This window comes from Phascolarctos cinereus, unplaced genomic scaffold, assembly GCF_003287225.1.
Source record: "Phascolarctos cinereus isolate Bilbo 61053 unplaced genomic scaffold, phaCin_HiC Scaffold_1;HRSCAF=81, whole genome shotgun sequence".
Taxonomy (NCBI): Eukaryota; Metazoa; Chordata; class Mammalia; order Diprotodontia; family Phascolarctidae; genus Phascolarctos; species Phascolarctos cinereus.
In genome coordinates, this window is record NW_027555514.1 from 286,624,459 (window position 1) to 286,647,969 (window position 23,511).

Below are 23,511 nucleotides of genomic sequence, written 5' to 3' on the forward strand. Positions count from 1 at the left end.
GTACAGAGGAAGAAACTGACTCCCCAAGAGGGGAAGTGATTTGCCATCTTTCCCTTCCTCGTAATGAGCAAGCTTTTATTAAGCACCTACTGTGTGCCGGGTATTGTGCTAAAAGACAAAGACGATAACTTCAAGTCCACCCTTAAGGGGCTCACAGGCTAATGGGGGGAACTTGGACAAACAGGGTGGAGACCACGTGGCCAAAAGGTGACCTGAAAGGGAAGGCCCTGGGGCAAAGGGCAGAGAGGGAGAGGCAGGGAACAACTCTAGGGAAAGCCCCCTGCAAATGGGGGCCTGGAGTTGTCTTCAAGGAGGCCAGGGGAGCCTCACTCCATCAATCCAACCTAGAACATTGCATGTTCTAAGGTTCCTGCTCCAACCCTGACGTTCCCTGTTCTATGGCCCCTCCCAGTTCTGACATCCTCTGTTCTCAGGCCCCTCCCAGTTTTGAGATCTCCTGTTATAAGGCCCCTCCCAATTGACATCCTCTCTTCTAAGGCTCCTCCCTGCCCTGACATTCTATGTCCTAAGGTCCTTAGGTTTTAATGTTTTCTGATTCTATGAATTGAAATGAAGTTTTACATTTAAAAGTGCTGAAGGCATTCCAGACTGCAGGTGCCCATATATGTGTCCTTACGTTTGTGTGTGTTCGAGCATGCACATGTGTGCTTGCCATAGGAGAATTTATTTCTAATTCTAAGCCTTAAATAGGGACAAGAAAGAAACCCCAGAACATCAGATTTTCGTAGATCATTGGCGCCTCCTTGTCCAGCCCGGGCTCTCCTGCTGACCTGCCCCTTGCCTTGAGAGCCCTGTCTCTGAGCCAGCCCCTCTCCCTCCTGCTTCCCCCTCCCCCTCTCCTCTCCCTGTCTCCCAGCAGTCTTACCCTGGGCTCTAAGCACCTCTCTCACTGTCATTACCATCACTTGATGGGCTGACTCACTTTTGTTTCCTCCTCTCTCATCTCATCTGTCACCTGAAAGTCCTCCTGTTCCCTGGCACCCACTACCCCATGTCTCCCGAGCTTTCCCCCACCTGCTGGTGCCTCCTTGCCCCTCCCCCCATCACCTTGTATCTAGTTCAGAGGTCCTTTATGTACACATGGCTTTCCCCAATTAGATGGGAAGTCCCCTGAAGGCAGGAACTGTTTTATTGATATCTTTGCACTTCCTGTGCCTAGCACCCAGTCTGGCAATGCTGATTGGAGGAATGAAACTGAGCCTGAGAGGCCAAGGTAGCTGCCTCAGACCACTCAGAATTCTGCCCAGGCCTCTCTGGACCTCCAGCCCAGAGCTCCTTCTGGTCCATCACCCGGTTCCTCTTTCTTTGGCCTCACCCAACCATTCCACTCAGATTCAGTCACTGGGCAAGATTTTGTGGCTCATTCTATCTCTCCCTCCACCTATGGGACCTCCCATCCCACCCCACAAAGGACCAGGGACACGTGAGGAGGCAGAAAGCCAGGCCCAAAGAACACAGTCCTGGCCTGGGCCATCAGGATGCCTGCCTTCCCCGTCTAGGCCAGCTGTGCGTGGCTGTGGCCATGTCATTTGCCTTGCCTGGCCCTCAGTTGCCTAATTTGTAAGAAGTGATCATATCCTGGACCGTGCCCCCTGCAACAGGGATTCTGCAGGCCCTTACATCGTGCCACTGCTCCAGTAAGAAATGTCCTCCATGAAAACTTCCATTTTTTAAACAACGAAACGGAGGCTGGCTGACCCACCTTCAGCAATGCCTTGGAGGGGTGACCTGAAGTTGATGTCATCTAAGGGCCCTTCGGGCCTCTCTGAGCACCGGATTCTGGGGAACTCAATTCCCTCTGAGCCTTGGTTTCTCCGTATGTAAAATGGGGTCAATAACCAGCCGGCTGTGATGACTGAATGAGATAAAATGTCCACAACTGGACCCGATCCAAACTGGGGCTGGAGGAAGCTTCTTGCCGGCCCAGCTTTACAGGAGTGGGGAATGCGGGCGATGCTTTCCCTGGGTGTGGCTTCCTTCCAGCTAGGGCTGGAGAACTCTCCACCCCAGGCGCCATCCTGGCTGCTCTGTCCCTTAGGAAGGGAACCGCTAATTCACCAACTGGGCTAGCATCGAAGAGCACTGGGTAATCCCAGCCTCCCTTTATCATCCCCAGCAGCATCAGTGTAATTGAGTCAGAGACTGGGAAAATACATACGTACACATATAAAATATATATACAGAGAGAGAGAGAGAGAGAGAGAGAGAGAGAGAGAGAGAGAGAGAGAGAGAGAGAGAGAGAGAGAGGGAGAGAGAGAGAGAGAGAGAGGAGAGAGGAGAGAGAGGGAGAGAGAGAGAGAGAGAGAGAGAATGAAGAGGGGGAGGGAGGGGAGAGAGAGAGTGAGGAAGAGGGAGGGAGGAGGGGGAGAGAGAGAGAGAGAGAGAGAGAGAGAGAGAGAGAGAGAGAGAGAGAGAGAGAGAGAGAGAGAGAAAGCCTGTAGTAACTCATCCATGAACACACTGCAATCCCCCTGTAGAATGTAAACTTCTTGAGGGCAGGAGGGTTTCGCTCGTTTGTTTGTTTTGTATCCCCCAGGGCCCAGGTTCTGGAACCCAGCATCTGCTAGATCAATGGGGAAACATGCCTCGCGGGGAGCTCTAAAAGTCAGGGCCCAGCGGCGGGCTGTCCTGGTGAGCTGGATCTGAATTCCCTCCTCAAAGGCCAGCTGTTTGTAAGAGCCTAGGCATGTCCCTTCCTCTGCCTGAGCCTCAGTTTCCCCATCTGTAACATGGTTTCTGAGGTCCCTTCCAGCTCTGCCTCCCTGCTCCAGCCCACGCATTTTATGTAAATACGAGGCCCCTGAGGCTCATCTGAGAAGTGCCTTGCTCAGTGTCACACTGCAGAGAATCCTGGGGGTCCCACCATCCCACACCCACTTCTCCTCCTCAGGACTCCGGGGCGGGGAGGGACAGACCTCCGGCTGAAATCCAGAAGAAAAGAATAACTTTCGCTCAGTCTCCGCTCTGTGCTTAACTTGGCACCCCAAAGACAAGCAGTGCCATTTGTGTGGGGGACGTCATCCTTTTACAGCATCTCATTAGAGGCATTTCAGATGCTCAGATGCTCAGCTGCCTTGGAAGGGCCCAGAGAAGACTCTGGGGCCACATGGCACTAATTATCGCAGAGCCGGGCCTGTATTGGCAAACCTGCCGGCAGTGAGCCTAACTTAACAAGGGAGGGCCTGTGTCAGAAGCACAGATGAATTTTTAAGCAGGCAGCTAAGGTAAGATAGGCTTGATGTATTCAAATCCAGAGGTTCAGAAAACCTGACTCCCAGGAGCTCCCCAAAAGTTAGCCAATTCCCCCTCCCCCGAGAAGCTAGAATCCTGGAGGGCTCCCAAAGAGGAGGGAGGGCCCAATGCTCGGAAATGCACCCGAGCCTTGCCCAGATTTTATAAAAAGAAGCATGATGAAGAGAAAGAGAGATCTTAGGCTCACAGATCTTGTGCTGGAAGGCTCCTCACAGGCCCCCAAGTCCAACAGCCTCATTTTACAGATGAGGAAACTGAGGCCTGGAGAGGCTGGGTGACATGGCCAGGAAGTGTCTGAGGTGGGATTTCAGTCTCCTTCTTGTGGCTATGGCATCAGGGCTCCTTCTCCTACTCGCCAAGGCTTCTTCCTGCTAAGCCCTCAGCACAAGCCCAGTGGATTAAGAGGCAGGACACTGGGGTCCTTACCCCAGAATCTGCTACTAACTCTTTGTACAACTCAGGCAAGTCCCTTCTCCTCTCTGGGCCCCAGTGTCACCCTTTGTAAAATGAGGGAGCTGGGTGAGGTGGCCCTCGGATGCTGCGATCTTGGACAGGACTTCCAGCCATGGGGGTCTACAAATCTTTGGCACTTGGGATGCCTGGTCTCCAGGCAGGGCAATGAAAAGCAACTTGGGCTCCAAAGCCAAAGAGAGATGTAGAGGACTTTGCAGAGGGAAAAGAGAGAAGAAAGAAAGGAGGAAAGAAGGGGATTGGGAGGGGAAGGATAACAAAGAAAAGAGGCGTGAGAAGGGGGGGAAGCAGGGAGGGGAGACAAGGACAGGCAGGGGGAAAGGAAAGGAGAATGGAGGGGAGGAAAGGGAGAAACAGGAAAAAGAAAGGGAAAGGAAAGAAAAAATAGAAGAAAAGAAAGAAAGGGAGAGAAGGAGAGACAGAGAGAAGAGGGGAAGGAGGGGAGAGGAGAGGGAGAAAGAGAGAGACAGAGAGACAGAGACAGAGACAGCAGAGAGGGAGGGAAAGAGAAAGGGAGAGATCTCAGAGGACACACTAGAGAGTCCAGCTTTGAAAGGAGGTTGGACAGTAGAGGAGAAAGTGTTTTATCTTTGTTACCGGCTGAGTCTGAGCTTTATCATCTGAGGAGGTTAAATTTATAATAATAATAGCTATAATTTATATGTAGCTTTAAGGGGTGCAAAGCACTTTACAAATATTGTCTCATTTCATCCCGGTAACAACCCTGGGAGGTAGGTACTGTTTTTATCCCCATTTTACAGTTGAGGAAACTGAGGCAGGGAGAGGTCAATTGATTTGCCCCGGGGCCCAGGCTAAGTGTCTGAGGTCAAATTTGAACCGGGGTTTTCCTGACTCCGGACCATCACTCCGGCCCCCCCCCCCAGCTGCCTCCAGATAGATAAGATATGAAGTTGTTGCTCAGTCGTACCCCATTAGAGTGTAAGCTCCTTGAGGGCAGGGCTGGCTCTGCTTTTTCTTTGTAGCCCCAGGGCTTAGCCCAGTGCCTGGCACAGCAGGCATGTGATAAATGCTTGTTGGCTGACTGATTCACCCTTAGAGCTTTCTTATTATCAACCCAAACCATCAACCGCTTGCTTGACCCGCTCCTCCCCTCAGCTTCATTCCCTGGGCTAGTCCACCGCCGGGCCATTCTGGAGGGGGTAACTGGGACCTCCGTGCACTGCTCAGGAGCTGTGCTGAGTTCCTCCCAATGCAGAGGAGGAAGGCTACTGCTAATTGGAAACATGCTGAAAGAGCCCATTTGGGAAGATTACTTACACAAAGATTCCCCAGGGTTGTCATTATTTAAAGCGCCTTGGGGGATGCTCTGCAAGCAACTAGGAAAAGCAGGGACCAAGGATTTAGTTATCTGCTCGGCAAGAAAGTTTCAGCAACTATTTGGAGGGACCACGTGAGTCTTAGGGAATAGAAGAAAGGACAGACTTATGGTACAGAGCCGGAGGCCCGAGACAGAATAAATATTCAAGGCAAGAGCCAATCTCATCGACCTGTTGGAAGCCTTTGAAGATGAACCTTACCAAGGCTTACCAGGGGACGTGAGAGAGACTGTCCCCCTTGGAGCTCTCAGAAAAGCTTCTAAAGATGGGCTGCATTCACAGGAAACAGGAAATAGAATCCAGATGAGATATAGCATGTCAGCTTTTGGTGAAAACCACTGGGAAATGTAGGCCCCTGCACCATGACCAGGGAGGAGACACGGGACTCATCTTCTGTAGGTCGGGGTGAGAAGATGAATGAGGTCATGCCAAGACACTGGCCTTAGGTGGGAGGCCTACTTCAAGCTAAAAAGAAGCATTCTTTAGCCAAGGGAGATGTTTGTTAAAGAAAGCTTCTGTAGTAGGGGCTGGGAGGCTGCTTACAAAGGCCTATCTCGTGACCACAGCAATGTGAAGGAAGCCAACACCGAGAGACTTTGGGACTCCGGTCAGGGCCGTGCTGAACTGTGGTTTCAGAGGACTGATGGTGACGCATGCTTGCTCTCTCTTGGCAGAGAGGTGGCAGACTACAGGTGCAGAATGGGGAATACGTTTTCATATAGGGCTAATGGGTTGATTCGTTTTGACTAATGGTGCTCATATCTTACTAAGGAGGCTTTTACTGGAGGAGGAAAAGGACAAGGAACGCTTTTCTTAAAAAGGCATCAATAAAATTGTTTTTTAAAAGATAAAAAAATATGTCTAGAGAAATAGCACTTTCCCCATTCAAATTCCTTGGTATTAGTTTATCTATTCATACACATGGTATGCTGCTTTAGTGGAATGTAGCTTCCTTGTTTTTGTTTCTGTCTCCCCATCACCTAACACAGTGCCTAGCTTAGAGGAGGAGCTTAAAAGATGCTTACTAAGTCTCTTATTGGGTGGCTACCTGTCAGGGATGCTCTGGAAGGGATCCTTCCACTGAGTGACATGAGAAGTCCACAGCCCAAACCCTTTCCCTTCTTCTGTCTTATGGATTCTCTGATTCTTCGCTAGCTTTGGGATGGAGATGGAAGGGGGTCTGTTGGATTATATTAATCATGCCAACCCGCTTCCAATAATTCAACCATAAGAACCCTTTAGCAGGAGATTCAGCATGTCTGTAGGGTCACTCAGTCCATCAAAGCGCATCTTCTGCATTAAACTAGATACAAAAGTCCTTGGTCAATGCACAGTAGTGAAAGCTTTGGGAAGAAATAGAATGATGCCGGTAAAGGTGACGCCTAGTCACACCCTGCGAGGCTGTGTCCCCTGGGCTTCTGAGAGGGCAATCAGGGGCAGCACCTACAGGAGAGAGCCATCCAGGCAAGCCCCTGAGGACTGACTTCACAGCAGAGGAGAAGAGCTGTTATAACCTTGAAGCGCTAGAGAAAAATTCTTCTTCTTATTCATACTCCCTTCTCATTCTTCTCATCTTTTTGATGGAGTCCAGTTAGCAAATGTCGCAGGACAAGCTGCCTTCCATCCTTAATGTTTCGGAGATTACTAAGTGATAGTTGGCTGACTCTCGGATGGTTGCCCCGCTGGACAGAAGGGCAGGAGGACGGGCCGGGAGCTCGTCTTCTCTAGGCTGACTGCAACATCCCTGCCTCATCTCCAGGTGCAGACAGGATCGTGGGGACAACAGGCATCCTGCCCCCTCAGGGTGCTGATTTCTTCCACTGGCTCTCCATGAAGCTCAGAGGGAGGATGCCATCTATTCACATGGTCTTAGATTTTTATGGAGCAATGTTATTAAGTCTGGGCACGTGAGTATATCGGCTTTATCCGTGACAATACTATGGTTTCAGTCAGTTTGTTGGTTAAATTCTCAAGGATATTTTGGGGTATGTATTTGTAGCACAGAGATGTGCCTCAGTTTATAAAGCAGAACAGGCTTTTGGTGTCTAAGTCTAGTCTCCAGCCTGGTAGGGGGGTTGGGGGGTGCATGTCTTTATGGGAAAGGAAGACTGCCAGAGAGGAGGGGCAGCACGAGGCCCCAGAGAGAGAAATGGGGGGTTAAAGGTCCTCTGATTCATTGTTCCTTAGCCTTGCCTTAGTTCAGGCTAATGAAAGACATTGACTGCAGGGCAAACACAGGCCCAGAGTGCTGGGACCCCAGCCAGGTTGATGCAGGGCACACTTGCTTTCTCTTTTTCTTCTAAATATAAAATACCAGTTCCTCCCAAGTATCACTGACCTTTGGGGTTATTCTGCCTTTACTCAGAACCAGAAAATGTCAGAGGGGCCTTAGAACAGGCAATATCAGACCTGGAATGGGCCTTAGAACATGGACTGTCAGAACTGGGAGGGGCCTCAGAACAGGTGATGTCAGAGCTGGGAGGGGCCTTAGAATAGGGCGTGTCAGAGCTGGGAGGAGCCTTAGAACAGGGAATGGCAGAGCTGGGAGGGAGATGGGACAGAAAAGGTCAGAACTGAGAGGGAGCCTGTATCCTGTAACTGGAGAGCAGAGTTCCATTTGAGCTGGCAGAGACAGGGGCCCAGATCTTACCCAGGGACTATAGTCAAACTATGAAAGAAGATTTCACTAGTCATTAACAAAAGCCTGGGTTTTCCTGCCTGGGGGCAAGCAGATTGCCACAGCTCCCTGAGAGGGGCTGAGCTTGGCAAGGAGGGGTTTGGGGATGCCCAAAGAATGGAAAATAATTGCCTCTCATTGCATGCTGTGCTCTGGAGTGGCCCAAGGCCGACTTTGCCGGGGAGATCCCTCCCTAATTATCTCTGGCATCTTGGGGGCTGAGTACGCATCCGTCTGGGTAAGCGGGCTCCGATTTGGAGGCAAGGTACCTCGACAGTCTCTGGGCAGCGATGCCAGCCTGATGAGAGAAAGGGGAGGGGAGTCTGTACAAAGGAGGGGCTCCAAGCCTGGATGTGCCCAGCTCCCTTGTGGCCTGGGGCTCTCTCCTACTGAAGGGCAGCATGTCTAGAGTGTCTAGCTAATTGGGAACAGACACGTGAGCTGGTGTCTTTCACCTAAACCAGAGACAAGCCCTTAAGGATGGGGACGCAAGCAACTGCCACACCAGATGGCCTGGCCCCGTCCCGGAGGTGTGGACGACTTGGGCTCTCATTAGTGCTTCGCATCCCTCCCCCAGCATGGGCACATGCCCAGAGAAAAGACGGGCCTGGCATCTCCCATCTCCACTTTGAGATAACGGGTGCTTGGTAGTGGAAACCCAGCTCTAAAACAAGGGCATGGATGAGACCATCTTCCACCCCTAGCCTAGCATTCTAAACTCGTATATCCTACAGACTCCTCACCCTGGCATTCAAGTTTCATTGAGTCCTACAATTCCAGCTTTACTTCAACAACGAGCAACTCTCTTTCTCTCTGGACCTCAGTTTCTTTTCTTTTCTTTTTTTTGGCTAGGCAATGGGGTTAAGTGACTTGGCCAAGGTCACATAGCTAGTAAGTGCCAAGTGTCTGAGGCTGGATTTGAGCTCAGGTCCTCCTGACGCCAGGGCCAGTGCTCTATCCACTGAGCCACCTCACTGCCCCTTGGACCTCAGTTTCTTGAATTGTATTAGACTTGATTAGGATTAGATTTGAAGACCTCAGACTTCTTTAAGCTCTTGGTATATGACCCTAAGATCCTGCTCCCTTCCAGATGCTTTTGGAATGCTGACCTTGGAATCAAAGGCCTGGGTGGGAATGCTACCTCTGATACTCACTAGCTGTGGGAGCTTGGCAAGGTCATCTTGCTTCTCTGAGACTTGGCTTCCTCCTTTGTAAAACAGGGATGGGACAGCTTGTACTGCCTTCCCCTCAGGGCTTTTGGGAAAACATTAAAACATGATGGAAATATTTGCCATTGTGCCCCAAATGATGGGGATCTGCACTGGCCATGCCTTGTTCCCCTTCCAGGCCATCTTCCATGCCAGTAATAAGATCTCCTTTCAAGGGGCCAGAGACTTGGCGCTGGAAGGGGCCTCAGGGATCCACCGTTAGTCCACTATTTTAGTCACATTTTATAGAAGGGGGAACTGAGGCACAGAGAAGTGACCTGCCCAGTGATGGAAGGGGGAGGTGTTACGGAAGCAGAGGTCAATTCAACAAGTTTGTGTCTCGTTATATTCTACCGCTTGAGGGCACACAGTCTCATTGTATTTTTGTATATTCTTCATGTCTATCATTATACTTTGCATGTATTCAAATACCCCAAAGTATCTGTGATCTCATTAATTTTTGTTTCGTCCAATGATGTAGATGGAAACCCATCTACTGCTGTCCAACCTATGTGACCATTTTCCATGGCATCCCCAAAGTTCACCCCAGGGAGTCTATACAACATTGCTGGAGGCCGTCCTCATTTTCTCTTGACCTTGAAGATGTCAGGTGCCCACGAAATTTGTTAAATCAGACTGAATTCTCTGTGGCCAGGAATGTCCTTGAGTTATCCACAGAGTCTGCTTTGAGGAGCTTCTTCCTCTGACAGTGAACTCCCCATCACTACAGGTGTTCAAGCATTGTTCCAGAGAGTAGGACAGAGAATCTAGGAGCAATGGTGAAGAAGGTACAGAGAGGGAGAGGTGGATGTGACCTAGGGGAAAACTTCCTACCAGATCACAAACGGTGAGCTCCCCAGCAGGCTCTAGATGACCCTTTGGTGGATATCTGACAGCAGGACAATCCCTGTTTCCATGAAGGGGTTGGATGAGATGCCTCTGGAGGTCTCTTCCAGCCCCAAGATTCTAGAATTTTAATATTCCATCTCCCTGGAATTGACACTAAGCAAAAGAAACAGAGAGAAATGAGGCTGAATAAGTGAAGAATGTTGGAGACAGAGGCAACGACGCTTTTCGGGGAAGGCCTTAATGTGGAGCCATCCGTCCCCAGCGTCGGCGCTGTCTGTCATTGGCGGTCAGTACATTACTCAGCCGTGGCAGAGGCTTTCGCTGCGGCTGTGACACGATCCTTTCTACTCTATTCCCATCCGATGTCCCCATCTTGACTAATCTCCATTTTTCATCTTATTAATGGCGATCTTCAGGGCAATAGGCTTCCCATCAATCTGAAAATAACAAACAGGCCCATTTTCCTACGACGTCACCGGCAGGTCGTCCATTCTGGCAGGATGGCAGAGCAGGGCCACATTTCCCGAAACTCTGTCCACTGTCATCACAAGTGACCAGTGACCCATCATGAGTCAGAAAGGCAGAAAGGGAGGTTATTTGCCCTTCCAGGGGCTCTGTCTCCCCGTAGGATCTTTAATCCTGTTTGTTACTAGAGAATTTGAGCTGTTCCTGCCTTCGTACCTCTGCTTCTGCCCTTCTCCTCTTCTAGAACGTCCTGCTTTCTGGCTGAAATCAGCCTAGCCTTTGACGCCCAGCTCCAAAGCCACCGCCCCTGAAAGCCGCTCCTCCATCTCCCCCTTGCCTGTCTCCTCGGCAGAGGAAGAAGCCGAGCCTGCAGGGGGGAGAACTTGCCCACGGTCTCAGCTAGTAACTGGCATCTTCTAGTTTCTATGATTATTTTAGGCTTATTTATGCTCTCCTGGACAGTAAGCCCTGAAAAGGCAGGGTGTGGAGGCAGCCCCAGTTCAGTCCACATTTATTAAGCCATTACCGTGTGCCAAGTACTGAGCCTTGTGCTGGGGAGACAAACTCAAAACAGTCCCTGCCCTCACAGAGATTGTGTTCTCCTGGGAGGGGGTGGGAGACACAATGTGCACCCATGCCAGTGCTGCACAGTCAGGGGGAAAAGGGAATTCACCAGCAGCAGGATCAGAAAATTCCCTGGCATTGGACCTGGGCTTTGAAGGACACTCACTGATGGGTCTAAGAGGCTTGTGAAGAGGGAGTAAATTCTAGGCCCAAGGAAGGTCCTGCACCAAGGTGAAGGGGCTGCCAGGGAATGCCAAGGGCACAGAAGAGTCCACTTGGGCCAAAATTAGAGTGCCCAGAAAGGAGAAATGGGAAATAACTAGGGGAGGGGCTGCTATGTCCCAATGGTCTATATGCTAGAAGAATTTCCAGCTCTGACATTCCCTGTTCTAAGGCCCCTCCCAGCTCTGACATTCCCTGTTCTAAGGCTCCTTCCCAGCTCTGGCATTCCCTGTTCTAAGGCCTCCCCCCTCCATCCAGCTCTGACATTCAATGTTACAGGGTTTTCCCAGTTCTGACCTTCTATCTGTCAAGAGCTTCTAATGCTGTGGGTCTGATGGGGCAGAAGGGATGAATAGAAGTTCCAGAAGTTACAGCAGGAGAAGGTATCTCCAGTTCTAGGGGTGGGGGAAATTTAGAGACCTTGGGACATACCCAGGGCTGGCATTGGTCAATTGGGAGAATGCGAGCCTTGCCTGGAAGGTGAACCAGGCTGCATTGAGGGGGTGGGCCTGGTCATAGGTACGTTGAGGGTTGTGTGTTTGGGGAGTCAGTTCAGAGCACATGAAGTGGCCCCTTCCAGAGGCTTCCCAGTGGGAGAGGGATAGGGTGAATGAGTCAACGTCTACCAGGCCAGGGAGACCTCGAGGAGCCCACTGGGGGCGCCAATGGGACTGGGTTCATGGTGGCTGGTGCTGTCTGATCCCTCCCCCACCCAGCTTTGGTGAGAGGCCAGTTTGTCCCATCAGAGAGAAGTGTGGCATGAGGCTGAGACCTGGGTTCAAATCCTGGCTGTATGAGTTTGGGTAGGGCCCTTTGGTTCTCTGACCTTGACCAAGTTTCCTTGTCTGTAAAAAGCAGACAGCAATGCCCAGCACCCGCTGCGCAGGGTTCTCTGGAGGTTCAAATGAGACAATAATGTTCGTAAATCGCCCAGCAAGTCTTAGGGCTCTAGAGAAAGTTAGCTTTTCTGCCAGGCATCGAATGGTGCCTCTGCTCTGGCACGTATCGCCAGCAGCGCCTGGGGATATCCTGGGGACCAGGCATCACCAAAGTGATTCCCAGATTCTTGGAGGGTGCTGAGTGGGGAGAGGCCAGCAGGAGGCCATGGAGAGGGGGCTGGGCAAGGCCCCACAATGAGCTATCCTATTCTGCTATCTTGTCTTTTGTTCCAGGTGAGCCCCCATCGGTGCTTCTCCAGTCCTGAAACGCGCCATTTCTGCTCCTCGCTGAAGCCGCCATCAAAACACAGCCCCCACCTCTTATGTGACAAAGAAGCCTGATCCCCAACAACACAGCCGGGGGCGGGACTTGGGGTCCAAGTGGCCAGCCACGCGCTTGTCACCTCCCGGCAAAGCCAAGGACAGCCCCGAGACACTCAGGGGCTGCTGGAGAGGAGATCAGAAGGACACAGCGAACCCAAATGGAACCAGACCCCTTTTCCCCACTGGACAAAAGTGTAAACTGCTGCCCAGGTCACACTGGCGAACCCGCTGTGGCTCTGGAGGAACGGCTGGTCACGCGGGAGAAGCCGCCGTGGGTGGAGTGAACACCACCATGGGTGTCTGGTCAAAAAACACCCTTGGGCTTGACAGATGTGCACAAGAGCCACAGGCTGGGGCCGGGGTCTGGGGACAAAGGGTTCTGGGAGATTCCTATTTAGTGCCTCCTAGAGTTAGTGGAGAGCGGCCAGGGAGGCAGTGTGGCCCAATGGGCAGCCCCCGGCCGTGGAAGCAGAAGGTCCAGCTTGCCTCCTGCTACTTCTGGGCAGCGGGCCTTGTTCTCTTGAGCCTCAATGTTCCCATCTGGGGATGGGGACACTGAGAGCAGCTGGCCCCCAGAGCTGGTGCAGGCACCCCACAAGATAACTCAGGGAAAGGGCTGGGCGAAGCACGGGGTGGAGGCCATCTCCCCTCTTATTACTTCACCTATGAAGGATTTCATGATTAAAATTCTCAGCCAAGAGCCCAAGGGAGCTCGCAGGCCCCCTCATCTTGTGGAGGAGGACATTGAGAGCCAGGGATGGGAAGGGATCTATCACACAGGGAACAGGTCTCAGAGGAAGGGTTTAAAAGAGCACTGGAGCTAGAGTTAGGAAGATCTGAGTTCAAATCCAGCCTCAGACACTTACTGGTGTGACCCTGGGCAAGTCACTGCATCCTGTTTGGCTCAGTTTCCTCATCTGTAAAATGAGCTGGACAAGGAAAGGGCTAACCACTCCAGTAACTTTGCCAAGAAATGACCCCAAATGGAGTCACACAGAGCCAGACACGATTGAGCACCACCACCACTGAACACTACCACCACCTCTAGCACTAGAACTAGGGCTTTTCCCGCGAGGCCACACTTCAGAATTGGAAGGGAGCTCAGAGATCAGCTATTCCAATCCTTCCATTCCAGCCAAGAGAAAACACTCCCAGAGAGGGACTTGCCCCAGGTCACCCAGACAGGGAGTGACAGTGAGAGCTGGAAGCCCAGCCCCCACAGGCTGGCTGCAGGTTGCTCCATGCACACACAATCTAATCTAGAGGAAATGATACACATCCTCGTGGAACCCGCCTCTGGCTGGTATGGAAGGCCCGGCTTCTGCAGAATCCCAGTTTGGGGAAAACAGGTTTGCTAAAGGTGTTTGAAAGCTCAGCCTGCAGGCCCTCTACAGTAAACCAGCTTACTAATTAATGTGCATTATAAATAATTGTATCAGAGAATGATGGTCAATGCTGCATCCCCGACCATCCCGGGCAGCTTGTCTCCTGCCTCTGAGGCTACTGGCGGGAGTCGTGAGGCTGCTGCAAGGGCGGGCAGAGGCTGCCCTCAGCCCGAGGAGGGGACAAGCACCTGGCGGGGGTGATATTTACGGGCGCCTGGAGACTCCCTCGAAGAACCCACCCAGACGCAGCAGCTGAGCCAACCTGCATGCCGCCCCCCAGGAGAGGGTATGGACAGCCTCCTGAGCCCCACCCTGATTCACAGTCCCGGGGTCCAGCTCTGCCCCCGGGGCCAAGCAGGACGATGCGAATCAACCAGAAGCAGTGCTGGGCACGTAGCTCCCACTGTCTGCTGACTCCTCCCCTCCTCCCCGTGAGCCTGGTTATCACCCAGGACTCCTCTCCTCCTAGATAAACAAGCCTTTTTTCAGCCAATCTTCATATGACCCGGTCTAAGGCCCTTCCCCATCCTGGCTACCCTCCATGTCGCTTCTACGATGGGGGGAACACAGCAGAACGCAGCAAGACTCCAGGTGGAGCCCAGCCAGAGCCCAGGCGCAGGGATGCTCAGCACCTCCGGGGCTGTTTAACTACAGACACCTGGGCGCCTCTCACCTTCTGCGCGTGGCTATCTGCCTTTCCACGGTGAAGGTCCGCGGAGGCTAAGAGACTGACCCCGTGTCTGTGCCTGACATTCTACACATGCACGTGTGCGTGTCTGACCGCGCGCGTGCGTGCGTGTGTGTGTGTGTGTGTGTGTGTGTGTGTGTGATGGTGTCTTTGTGCGTGTCTGTGAGTGTCAGGACTGGAGAAGCTTCTTGGAAAGTAGACAGTTCCTGCTTAGCTCATTCCTCAGAGGTCTGGGATCTCCCTGCTGGCTCCGTCTTCTCTTTCCCCAGATTTCCTCACTAGGCCCAAGCTTATCAGAGATGGCCCCACTGCCGCTGCCCTCCCTCACCAGCTTCGCGGCTCACAACCGGACCTGAGCCACCCACCACCCACTGACGGGAAAGACGCCCCTTCTCCCCCCCCCCCCCCCGCCGGGAGCTCCCTCCCTCACGCCCCCTTCCACACCATGGCTGGCGGTTTAACAAGGACAACAGTAAGGACAGAGGACAGCCGGTGCCCAGCAGGGGTCTGCTCACCATGGGGAGCCATAGATCCGGAATCCCCGCACAGTCACCTCCGAGTCCTGAAGGTAGATGCAGTTGGTTAGCAGGGACTGCACGTTCTCGTAGTTCTCTGGCTTCAGCTTGGACACGGAAGGGAAATAGTAAAAGTCCTGCTTGATCAAGTCAGCCATGAACTCCTGGTCGAAGGTCAACTCGTGGTTCCCGGCAATCACGATCTTGTACTCGTAAGGCAGGCTTCCTGGGGGAAAATAGACGGCAATCAACCTGGGAGTCAGGGCAGGCCCTGCAGGGACCCAGCGACAAACGACAAAGGGCGGCTCGGAGGGCGCTTGGTCAATGGGCTTGTGAAGTGTCCACGGAAAGCTTGTACGCTCCCCTTGGCTACCATCGAGTGCCCGCCATGCGAGTGAGTATGCTGTTTCCTGTGGTCCCAGAGAATGTAAATTAATTTTAACCTGAGACAAAGCCAAAAATTAGTGCAAAGATAAATTGGAGAGACAGTGTTGTGCCCCCATAGTAAAGTTATAGGGCCTGGGTTCAAATCCCAGCATTTCTACTTGATATCTTTGCCAAGGCAAATGGTTTGACCTCTTTGGGCTTCAGTTTTCTTCTTTGTAAAATGGGGGTGTTGAACCACACAGCTTCTTCCAGTTTCAAATCTGTGAACCCGTGTGACTTTTCCCAAGACACTTCCTTTTGCAAGGGCTCAGTTTCCTCATCTGTAAAATGGGGAGGAACATATCACCTGATATTGAAAACATAATGCAGACAAAAGTCAAATAGAATATTTTTTTTTTAATTTCCAGGATAAGGTTTTTTTTTTTTAATTACCTACAACACTCTTTTTACTTTGTTCTCTCAGATATTTGAGAGCTGAGTGACTTGGACAAGTCACTTCCCTTTTCTGAGCCTCTACTTTCCTCATCTGTAAAATGGGGACAATAATACATGCCCTACTTATCTCATGGGGGTGGTTTTAAGGAAAGTGCTTTGAAAACCTTGAAGTGTCAAAGCAGCATGGGCTGTTAGTAACCTATGGCCCCTCGGGGTTAAAAAAGAGCTCAAAGGTCATTCGATCTGGTTATCCTTCAGCAGGAAGCCTTGTGCAGCATCTCTGACAAGGGATCCTGCAGTCTCTGTTCATAGACTTCCAGTGATGGGGAACTCACTACCTACTGACTCTACTTTTGGGCAGCCTTGTGGGTTAGGAGGTTTTTTCCTTATATGGCCAAAGCTATACTTTTACCCTCAACTTTACCCTGAGTCCTAGGTCTGCCTATAGTAGAAAGACCACAGGATCTGGAGTCAGAGGACTTCAGGCTGAATCTCAGATCTGCTATGCTGTGTGACCCGGGGAAAGTCCCTTCCCCTCTCTGAGTCTCAACCTCCTCTCCTCCATCAACAAGCACCTGGCTATCAGGAAAAACTTTCTTACAATCAATCACCCAGGGACAGAAGGGGCCACTTCACAAGGTGACAGCAGTGCCTTCTCTCCTCAAGGTGCTCACATGAGGACTATGATTCCCATTTTGCAGACGGGGAAATTGAGGATTATAGAGTCAAGTAACATCAGGAGCCAGGATTCAAACTGTGGGCTCTCCTGCCTCTGCTACCATGATGCCTCTCTCTCCACAAGCAGGGAGCTCTCTGTCATTTCAGGTGCTTTAAGCAGATGCTGGCTAACTACTTGGCAGGGTTGAAATAGAAGGGAGTCCTGTTCAGCTTTGAGTGGATTGGATGCCCTGGCAAAGACTTCTTTCAACGCTAAGATTCTATGGCTTGGATTTCCAGGAACCTGTGGTGTTTGTGTGTATGTGCTTGTGTATGTATGTATATGTGTATATGTGTATGTGTATGCATGTATCATGTATGTATGTGTGTACATATGTGGGTGAGTATGTGTGTGAGTGTATTGTGTATGTATGTGTGTATTGTGTATATATGTATGTGAGTGTATGTATGTGTGCATGTGTGCTTGGGGGGAGGGCACCGGGAAACACTTCCTCCCCTAGCGCAGACAGGCACATTGTAGCTGCCCAGCCCTAGTGCTAACAGGGATGCCTTTGAGGCTTCTAGTCTAACACCCCATTTTACAGATAAGGCAGCTGAGCCCCAGAGAGGGGAAGTCACTTGCTCATGATTGCACAGTCAGCACGGGGCAGTGGCAGGACTTGAGCTCATGTCTCCCTGACTACAAAGCCAAATTTCCATCCACTGGCCCCACAGAAGCCCACCTGTTCCTCATTCAGAAAGTGCCCTCCCCTTCACCAGAATTGGGAGCCTGTGAGGACAGACCCTCTTGGATGGGGCTTCTCCATGGGCGTGATGGGAAGGAAGCAATTTTGCACAGTCCTCATGTGAGTTCTAAGAAAGGCAGAGAAGGTTTTATTCCCATGTGGGCTAAGAGAATTCCAAGCAATATGACTGCAATGATTTTGGTATCCCCATCCCAGAGAAGCGGGCAGGGGCCTGAGAATGGTTAGGAATGCTCTCCCTGCCTGTGGAGCTTTTGCTGCACTCTTCACTCCCTGGCTCTTTTATTATTGATGATAATAATTAGTCAGCCAATAAGCATTCATTAAGTGCCTACTGTGACCAGACACCGGGCTATGCATGGATGATCCAGAGAAGGCAGCCCATGATCTTGAGGAGCTCACAGACCAAGGGGGGGGACAGTGTGCGGACGGCTATGTCCCAACACACACATGCGCACACATGCACACAGAGCTCCAGGAGCTCTCTGTAGCAACAAGACCCAAACCCTCTTTTGAGCACTTAGAGCCCATCGCACCCGTCTGGCCTCGTCACTCATTACTGTGTTCTCTGTGCTCTACTTTACAGCCCAATGGTCCAGCCTTATTCCTGATCCTCGCATGTCAGGCTCCATCTCCAAGCCCCATGCACAGGCTGTCCCCCCTCTCTGAACTACACTCCTTCCTTACCTCCATCTCCCGCAATCTCAGGTTTCCTTCAAAGCTCAGGTCAAACGCCACCTTCTACAAATGCTACCTCATGCTCTCAGTTGCTAACGCTTCCCCTGTCCATTACTTTACACACATATTTAGCACACGTTCATTTGACATGCCTCTCTGTCCCCCCCAAGAGAATGCTGGGTCCTCGACAGCTGGAGCTGTTTTCGTTTCCTGCTTGTATCCCAGGACCTATGCCAAAGCCCGGCACACAGCAAGTGCTTAATAAATGCTTGTGGACTGATTGTTTCTTCTGTCCATGGCTGACTGAAATTTCCATCAGTCTTAGGCAAACCAGTGGTGACCTAATCCCAATATAACCAATGAAACCGTCTTGCGACTAATGAGGCTTCTGATCAGTGGCAGTGCTATGACAGACATGCTGTTAAAAAAAACCTCACTAGTCACTATTTCTGGGGCGCCATCAGCATGAAAGCCCTCCCTGGGGCCCTGGAGGAGTCGCAGCCAATCTCTTCATTGGCTGCTGTGAAGGACTATTAAGCATGGACTCCTGTGCTTGGGACCAGGACGCATACCGCGATCATTAATCTATAAATCCTATTCTCAGAGCGTCCAAAATCTAACAGTGAGAGGAGAAGAACACGTGCTCTGCCAGGGTCCTCTGATGACTGACTGCCAGGGCACCGTGTACTCATGCACCCAGGAATCTGAGGCTAGGCGGTGCTAGATTAAACTGGCTATGACAATCTCAGAGCCAGAGAGAGGTGGGGGCCTCATTAGGCAGCGGCTGTTACTCAATCACCCTGCCCCCCTAGCTCCAACAGCCATAGTGGAGAATGGAAGAGAGTCATAGCTGCGTGGAAGGGAAATGATTTCTGGCTGGGGCATCATGGAAAGCTTCCCGGGAGAGGGGGGCCTCGAAGGAGGGGGAGAATTTCAACGGGTCAAGATGGGGTTGAGGAGGAGGAGGAGGGCATTCCAGGCAAATGGAGCAGGGAGAACACAGGCATGGGTGTGGGAATCAATCAATCAATCAGCATTTATTAAGCACCTACTGTGTGCCAGGCAGTGTGATCAGACCTGGAAGTGGGTAAGTGTAAACAGCAAGCAGTCCAATTTTACCAAAGTGTAGTATATGCAGAAGAGGGTAGAGGTGAGACAGCAGTGGAAACACAGAGATAAACACATTGTAAACAATATCGAACAGAATGTGATTGATGGCTATGTTGGGCAGGCCAGACCATGAACACTGAAGGGAGAGACCAAGTGGCTTTGAATAATTAGGCCAAAGCAACCTTGTGCCTCACTGCCCGACACAGCCGGGTGGCCACGCCCAGTCTGCCTGGGCCTGACGGTCAGCGGGCAGCCGCACCAGAGCAGGAGAGAAGCTAGGACTTGGGGAAGGGGCGGGCAAATCCAACTGTTCTCTGCTCCATAAATGTTTTCTCCTTCGTGTGCTCCATCCATCCATGAGCCAAAAGCCGGTGAGAGCTGGTTACAGGCAGCGCCGGCACTAATGTATTTATGTCATGTTTCTGTCTGTGGGTGTTACTTAAGCAAATTAGCAAATTACTCTAACGATACGGTTACATTTGTTATCATGACACCCGCTGACTCTGACGCAAGCAGAGGACTGTCACTTCTGTGCTACCAAGTGTTGTGCCTGAAGGGGGAGCGACTCAGGCTCCCCTCCTCCTTTCTGTAGCAACTGGAGTTGGAGAATTGTGTGTGCATGTGCGCGTGTGCATGCATGCTTACGTGTGTGCATGCATGTGCGCGCGCTTGTGTGTACATGCATACATGTGTGCACACGTGCATGTGTTTATGTTAGTGCGTGGACGTATGTTTATGTGTGCATGTATGCATGCGCGCGCTTGTGTGTACATGCACATGCAGTGCATGTGTGTATGTGTGCGTATGTTTGTATGTGTTTATGTGAGTGTGTGCATGTGTGTGCATGTACATGTGTGTGCATGCCTGTGCACATGTCTGTATGTGTGTGCGTGCGTGCGTGTGTGTATGTGTGCGTATGTTTGTATGTGTTTATGTGAGTGTGTGCATGTGTGCGCATGTACATGTGCGTGCATGCATGTGCACATGTCTGTATGTGTGTGCGTGCATGCGCGCGTGCCCACGTGCTTGCGTTGGGGGGAGTACACAGACTCGGTATCATTTAGTGGGCTGCCTGCTCAGGTGTGAGGGCTGTCGTGGGCTTCCAAACAGTCTGCTTTCAATCAATATTCAGGAGCCCTGTCCAGTGTCCAATATTTGAAAACATTCCACATTTGCCCATTCATCAAAGCCCCAAAGGCCGGAGCCAAGAACTCCTTGGAGAACCTAAGGGGAAGCCGGGGGGGGGAGGTTCTGTGGGTGGCCGTCAGAGGCCCTGGGTTGAATCCTGGCACTGCAATTACTACTTGGGTGACCCTGGGAAGGCCACTGCCCTGACTGTGAACTCCAGTCGTGAAGGTCCTGCCCATTTTCAAACAGAGATCCTTCCGAAATGCCTCGCCCTCTGTGGGCCTCAGTTTCCTCCTCTGTGGGATGCGGGGGGTGGGCTAGAGAGCCTCTACATGCCTTCTAGCTCTAGATATGTGATTCTGGAGGCAGGAGAGACCTCAGCTATGTTCTTGCCTGACATCTGGGGGAAACCGAAATCCAGACGACAACATCTGTGACCAGCGGGCGCCTTGAATCCTGCCCAAGCTGAGGAGCCCCCAGAGTCCCAAAGCAGCCCACTAGGTGCTTGACTAGCTCCGCTGATAATGCAGAGAGCATCTAGAGGAGGGCAACTGGGAGGGTGGAGCCCTTGGGTGCCTGTCGTGGGAAGACTAGGCGAAGGTCCTGGGGGTGTCAACAGGGGAGGTGTGAGAATTCTGTCCAGGTGTCGGAAGGAACAGAATGTGGAGAGGGACTTGCGTGGTTCTGGCTGGCCCCAGAGCTTGGAAGATGGGAGGATGGTGCAAAAATACAAATTTAGGTCTGACAGCAGGAAAACCTCCCCAAAGGTGGGCGCTGTCCCAAAGAGGAACGGTGCCTTTGGAGGGGGAGGGCGAGCTCCCTTCACTAGAGGTCTTCGAGTAGAGACTGCATGACCACCTGCTGGCTACATCAGAGAGGGGGGTCCTGCCCAGGTTGCAGGCCGGATTACACAGCCTCTGAGGTCCTTCCAGTTCTGAGATTCCAGGAGTTTCTACGTGACTTTCACACCACGACAAGTGTGAGTGAGTCCCTGAAAATCATAGGAGCCTAGATCTAGAACTGGAAGTGCCCTCAGGGGCTCTCAAGCCCAATCCTCCCATTTTAGAGATGGAAAAAGTGAGGCCCAACAAGGCCCTGGGTGCCACAGGCAGAGTAAGCCAAATGGGAATGGAAATCTGGCGGTTTCTCTCTCCAGAGCCAGTGCTTGGAGCAGCACGTACAGGATGCTTGTGTTTCCTGGCTTCCTCTTCTTCTAAAAGGTGATGATTCTTTATCGCTCCCAGTTCCCCATCCCATTTAAATGAAAATGTTGCCTTGAAACAGCCTAATCTGTTACATTCAACAAGCTCTGCGCCCGCTCCTCCCATCATCTCCGCCGTTTCCGTCTCCCCGTATTGAGTTAGACGGGGTTTTAGTGTTGTCTAAATGCGGTGCTGATGGAGTCAATGCCCACTTAATGCCTTTCTCTCTCATTCCACTCTGCAAATGCAGCACTGAGGGAGGGAGGGAAGGAGGGAGGGAGGGAGGACGAGGCCGCCGCAGCCCAACTCAACTGTCACTGATTGCATTTTTAGCGCCTCTTTGACGCGTTCACTGTTTAAATACTTGCCGGATGCCTGGGAAAAGCACATTTCCACATTTGCCAAGACTGCACCCTATGGGATCCAGAATTACACTGGGAAAGAACGCCCCTTGGGAGATGGCTAAAAACGGCGAGGTTGCCCGCCATCTTGCCCTGGAGAAGAGGCACTCACACACAAAGCCTACCGCAGCTTAGACCAAGGAGACAGGGCATTTGATATGCCTAATCTTCTCTCCTGGGGCAGGACACCCCCAGTTCTTCTGGAGAATGAGAAGTGACTTACATTTAGTGGCTGACATTTAAGAGGGGGGAGGGAGTCAACAGTTTCAAAGCGCCTCCACCTGTTTTATTGTTCCATCTTCCCAGAGGCTCTGGGAGCCCCACAGAGCAATGCTGGCCTCTCTCTTTGGTCACCCAGAGCAAGTCTATGCCCTCTTCCTCTCTCCTGCCCATGACAGCCCTCAGGTGCTGGGAGACTGTTGGGGTGCACTTCCTTCGTGGTAAGGCCCACATATTTCACTTCTCCAAAGAGCCGAGATGTCATCATTATGGGTGTTCCTAGGTTGGTGAACTGCTGTGTCCAAAAATACTCATCCCTCAATGGCTCGGTCTTTGGGGATGGATGTCTCTGTGCTTGGTTCAGCAAGGCCTTGCTAAGTCTACAACAGGAGATGTCTTGTGGCCTAGGACCTGAATGCCCTGTCTTACCAGGCTACCCTCTGTGTCATAGAGAAGCAGCAGAAGAGGGTCAGAAAAGGGGGTGACCTTGATGTCCTATTCAATGTAGAAGCCTCCAGGAGGGGGAACACTTTAGGCTTTGAACCACCCTAGAATGAACAGAGGATGTATGGCATCAGGATTGGTATAGGGAAGGTGGAAGGCAAAGAGAGAGAAGCCAGGGGCTGGGGTGGGGTATGATGGCACTGAATGTCTGGAGAATGGGAGAAAGGAGAGAGAATCACAAATGGAAAAAAGAGCTTTGGAGAGGCTGGACCCTCTTGCCGCCCGTCCCTGCCCTGCCTTTATAGGGCTTGCCATGGTGAGGGTGCCTGGTCTTCCAATTCCCTCAACGTTTGGGCACCTGGTACCAGAATGCTAGACATTCAATAGCTATGACAGGCTGCTGGACTGCAGAGAAGACAAACATCCTCATTGATTCAGCTGGCTCTCAGTGTTCTCCATCTCATGCCAATGGAGAGCAGCTAAAACAATGGCAGGTGGACGGTTTGACTGTCCCTACCTCCCCACAAGGTCATCTGGCTGTCCGAGGCCCAGCACAAAGGCCTCTGGAGCTCAGATTCCTAAAGGCATTCGAGCCGCAGACCCTTGGATTCAGAACCTTAGAATTAAGCAGTGACTTTTGGAATCTTGGACTCTCGAGCTTAGAATTGTGGATACTTGAGAGTCCTCAGAGCGCATTCACTCCCACCTCCCCAAAACTAGCATGTGGAGCTCAGTGCCGCTCAAATTCACAACCCCTGTTTTAGATGGTGGACGTTCAAAGCCATGAGTCCTGGGATTACAAAAGGAGGAAGTGGGAAGCTCGTTGACTGCCCAGTGGAATGAGGGCAAAGAGGAGAGTCAAAGCAGATGGGCCTGCTCCTGCAGTCTGCTCACACAGCTCAATCCACCAGCTGATGGCCGACTTTGGACTTGACTTTAGACTCTGCAGTCTGGCTCAAAGTCATGACTAGATGGCCAGAGAGCTGGCTTGCTAATAAACTGATGCTTCCAAAGCATATTTCCACAGGTGTAGTCCAGCTAACCCCAACCTACTTTTTTTAAAGCCCACAAAACACTCCTGGCTGTCCCTTCTGCCCAAAATAAGCATTTGTTTTGCTCCAACAATTGGAACAAATATTTGAAAATCATTAGAACAAAATGTTCTGGTTT

At 51.5% G+C, this 23,511-nt stretch overlaps 1 protein-coding gene across 2 annotated transcripts in view; it reads right to left on the reverse strand.

Annotated features, from left to right (window-relative positions):
• MPPED1 (metallophosphoesterase domain containing 1) overlaps positions 1-23,511 on the reverse strand; it is a 113,290-nt gene that overhangs the window by 34,236 nt on the left and 55,543 nt on the right. For both annotated transcript variants that reach the window (XM_020982812.2, XM_020982813.2), the window contains one exon: positions 14,917-15,142. In XM_020982812.2, the coding sequence (XP_020838471.1) occupies positions 14,917-15,142 (226 nt within the window). The remainder of the gene's footprint in view (positions 1-14,916; positions 15,143-23,511) is intronic.